General features: G+C 33.4%; 1 protein-coding gene across 1 annotated transcript; it reads right to left on the bottom strand.

The window, feature by feature from the left end:
• Nucleotides 1-1,680: 1,680 nt before the first annotated feature.
• On the bottom strand, nt 1,681-3,886 carry LOC18033532 (caffeic acid 3-O-methyltransferase). The gene is made up of 4 exons (XM_006420868.2): nt 3,474-3,886; nt 2,820-3,130; nt 2,076-2,140; nt 1,681-1,983 (listed from the first exon to the last, which is right to left on the bottom strand). The coding sequence occupies exons 1-4, from the start codon at nt 3,884-3,886 to the stop codon at nt 1,681-1,683; spliced, it is 1,092 nt and encodes a 363-aa protein (XP_006420931.1).
• Between the last annotated feature and the right edge of the window lie 516 nt (nt 3,887-4,402).

Below are 4,402 nucleotides of genomic sequence, written 5' to 3'. Positions count from 1 at the left end.
TCCATTGCGCAACTCATTGTGTTGGACTTGTTTGAATATGATATTAGCATGAAGTTTAAAATATATTGCTCCCGATGCTATTGAACTGTTAAAAATAGCTTCAAATGCAGATGTTGCTTTGTTTCCGGGAGAAAACCGCAGCTTAAAGACCCGAATACCTCTTTGCGTGACATATTTACTAAGTTCAGTCCATCAACACAGATATTTGATATGGGGATAGATGATCGATGCCAATAAAGAATATAGATGAAAGAAAAATGAATGGTGCTAGTTGGCAAGATCATCATTTTAACCAAAGCTTTGTACTGGTATCTGTTAGGAAATTGAACTTCCTCCCAAGATCACTCCAAGCAATTTATCAAGCAACAAATTAATAAAAAAATTAAATGGAGAATATACCAATCACACAACACAAGATTTACGTGGAAAACTCTAAATCCGGAGAAAAACCACGGCCGTTGTCGAGAGACAACCAGAGAAAAATATTCACTATGTGGAAAATTATTATAACCACTCTCAGAAATAAATTTCTCTCACCCAAGCCCCAAATACATAATCCTGAAAAATATTCCTTAACAAAGCAAACCCGTGATACCCATATTGAGGAGCCAAATGCTCCTTCAATATAACTACATGCTTAAGAACATTTCTCTCCTCTCAATTTGGATTGCTTCTCTCCATGGCCAGCATTTCATGTCTATTTTCTTGAGCAATGCCGAAGCTCATTGCTACTCATTTCTCATCAAATGACATTCCAATTTATAGCCAAACTATCACACCAAAAAATCTAACAAGTCGGCAACAACTTTCTTCCTTTTTGACAAATTCATCATGCGGTTCAAAATTAGCATTTTCCTTGTCAAAGTCCAGCCACCAATTTGAATGCAATCAATGTGTTCCCATTTGACTCTTCCTTTTTTTTTTAATCAATTTCAACAGTATCTTTAGCCACATTTCAATTTACCGATACAAAACTGGCTACCAAACATATTTCCTTATTTTTTGTTCTTAGAAAACGGAAAACATTGAGTGGAAAACATTACCAAAGAGGTCCGTAAATATCTGGACTTGCTTCCTTTATTTCGGTTACTTTGTTATTCTTTTTTAATTTCACTTTATTTTGCAAATAATAAAAAGTAGACTCGAAAAAATAAGAAATACGTATAAGATTTTTTTAATAATATTTATTAATTATAAAAGTGTGCTTGGAAATGAGAGTTATATCTTTAAATTATGATCCAAAGGAGTAATGATTATTGCGAAAATACTAGTAGGTAATGTTAATAAATACAAATTTCTCTAAGGAGAAAGTCGTAATTTCATTGTTTTGTGTTACAATAATTGGTGTTCTTCTAAATTAGTGGGTGTCATCCAATTGAAATGGTAGAATTCTTATGAAAAAAATAAAAGGTCTAGAGTTTGAAACTTGTTCACATGGGTGAGGAGAGATTGAATTGTCGTTATGCTAGGGTGAGGAGAGATTGAATTGTTGTTATGCTAAATAACAATAACAATAAAAAAGTGTTTTTCTAAACAAAACACATCCACAATAAAAACCACAATATTTATTAAACAAAAGCAAATATGAACTTTTCCTTATTCGGGAACGTAGGTAGAGAAATACATAAATAGGAAAACCACATTAATTTGAAATGTAAATCCAATAAAGAGACCAAGGACTCAAGGATTTTTAAGAAACTCCATAATGTAAGTGTTAAAAGCAGAGCACACAACTTTGAAGCCTTGAAATCCGGCGGCCTTAGCCAAGGTTTTGAAATCTTGTTCGGTCATCTCTCTCCCACCTATAGTATAAGCCAACATGAAGCAGTCAAGTTGGATCACTTGTTTGGAAGCAAGGCTTGTGTCTGGGAGTACTGGGAGAATACAGTCAACAACAATCACTTTCCCATCTTCTGGAAGTGCTTCGTAGCAATTCTTCAAGATCTTCACGCAGGCCTCTTCACTCCAGTTATGACATATCCACTGTAAGTAACAGCAGAAAATGAATTAAGATTTTAATCAATAAATTAATTAAAAAGTCTGCTGGGAGGCCGAGAATAGCAAAAACTAATAACCTTCATGAAAATGGCCTCCGCTTTTGGAATACTGACGAACATGTCTCCCCCAACATGCTCAATACCTACACCAAATTCAACCATGGATTAAAAAAATTGATACAGGATATAGAATTGGGAAATTATTAATTATCCACTCAAGATTTGATCCATGATCGAAACTATTCAAAACCTTTTCAAATTATCCGCAGTCCACCAAAAGTTTTGCAAAGTGTATCAATTAATTAATTTTTCAGTTTGACAGTAATGTTGTCAGAAATTTCTAAGTAAACTAAATAAAATGACCACTATATCCTTGAAGTGTCACCAAAATTTAACAGTTATTAATTGCTAGGTGGATTGCTAATATACTTCACAAACCTCAGGCGACAACTGACAATTTTATAAGGTTATAAAGATTCGGGAGATTGTCAATTTTTCCATATAATAATTAATATATACCATTTACTTTCCTGTTATTTTTATAATAGTTAATAATCCCTCAAACAATATGATTTTATAATATTATCTTTACTTTCAAATACACTTTTATTTATATTTATTATAAATTAAATAAATAATGTGAATAGAAATTAAAATAAAAAATTAAGTATTAAAAATAAGAATATACATTTTGATGTGACTAAAAAATTGAGGTGATTGTATGTTCGTTATTTTTTAACATGTCTAAATCTTAGGTGGGAAATTTTGCTAATTTCCCTATAAAAAATATATTAGGCAAACAACAATGATCAATATACACACCCGGGTAAGCGGGAGCATCCTGAATTACATGTGGTAAATCGAAGTTAATGCCTTTAATTGATGGATACTTGGAGATAATCATGTCAAGTGAGGCTCCAATTCCACCACCAACGTCAACAACTGACTGGAGGCCTTCAAAGCCTTTGTAATTTTCAAGAAATTTCTTCATGGTAATGGTAGAATGAGAAAACATCCCATTGTTGAAAATCTTGTTCAATCTTAGATCTTTGCCATGGTAATCGAATGCATTCATCCCGTAGGCCATGTTGAATGGGATGCCACCTTCAAGTATTGCGTCTTTTAAGTGGTACCTGCCCCAAACCACATTAATTTCCCGGGAAGCTAACAACATTAATCTGGAAATGACTAATGCATTATCACTTATCAAAATTATGTAATCTAGTCTTAATCAAGATAGACATTTAAGCTTTGTCCATCTCCCTATATTTTAAAATAAATTAAGATAGACATATGAACCAGAGACTTGATGAAGTGGTTTTCAAATGGATTATTACGTGAAAAAATACCTTGATATTTATATGAAGTTTTGCGAAAAGTTGGTGGTTTGGATTTTTTATTTTTTATAGAAAAAAATTCATGTGTATTTTTTTTCGTAACATTAAAGAAGATTAAAATTACAGGACGGACACTTACCAGCTCTCCATAACAATCTTGTCTTGACACAGGAGACAAATGTCGGAAAGTGAAACACCATCTTCATTTTTGGTAAGGAATTTACAGACGGGTGCAAGGCCATAAAGCCTCTCAACTCCGCCATCAGGGAGAGTGTGCAAAGAGCAGTTAAGAACTGAGTAGCTAGCTAAAAGACGCAATATGCGATCGAGCAGGATATGGGCATCTGAGTTCTTTGTGGGCAGCTGAGAAGCTATTTGTTTTGGAGACATGAAAGCACCTGGGCCAGCTTTAGCAATGACCTCTAAAAGATCAAGCTCGATGGCTGATTTGAGAACCATTGGCAAAACTGAGGCACTGGTTAGTTGCATGGCAAAGAGGTTTGCTTCTTCATCTGAGATTTGAGTTGGAGTCATCCGAGTTTCAGTACCCATTTTGTTTTTTAGAGAGAGACGAGAGAACGAGTCTAGAGAAAAGGGCTAATGGCACTGATCAGTAGTAAGCTAGCTAAGTGGAGTTATTTATATCACTAAGAGAAGGTTACTTTTAGTCTGTTTTTATGTGCCCCTTTTAAAATTTTAGAGCTTTGGCAAGTCAAAGAGAACGTCATATAATTACAAGGAGGGGAAATGCTTGAAATCTGGAGTTATTTATGCAAAAGAAAAAAAACTTATTTTATCTATTAGTTCGTAAAAATCTGGGATTAATTAATTTTGATAATTAATAAATTAAACAATCCACATGAAAACGATAATTTTCTCATCACGTTATGAATGTATTGTATGTATGTATATGCAAAATTCAATAAAATAATTCTTCGATGCATTCTTTATTAATGAGAAATGACACTTCTAATCTTTTTGAAATTTTGTTTTAAAAAAGAGTCTATTGAAAGCAGCCAGGGAGGCTAGGCGCCGGTTAATTTGAGTCCAATGATTTTCAAAGATTGA

The sequence above is a fragment of the Citrus clementina genome, unplaced genomic scaffold (genome assembly GCF_000493195.1).
Source record: "Citrus clementina cultivar Clemenules unplaced genomic scaffold, Citrus_clementina_v1.0 scaffold_9, whole genome shotgun sequence".
Taxonomy (NCBI): domain Eukaryota; kingdom Viridiplantae; phylum Streptophyta; class Magnoliopsida; order Sapindales; family Rutaceae; genus Citrus; species Citrus x clementina.
This window is presented reverse-complemented; position numbering and strand designations above follow the sequence as displayed.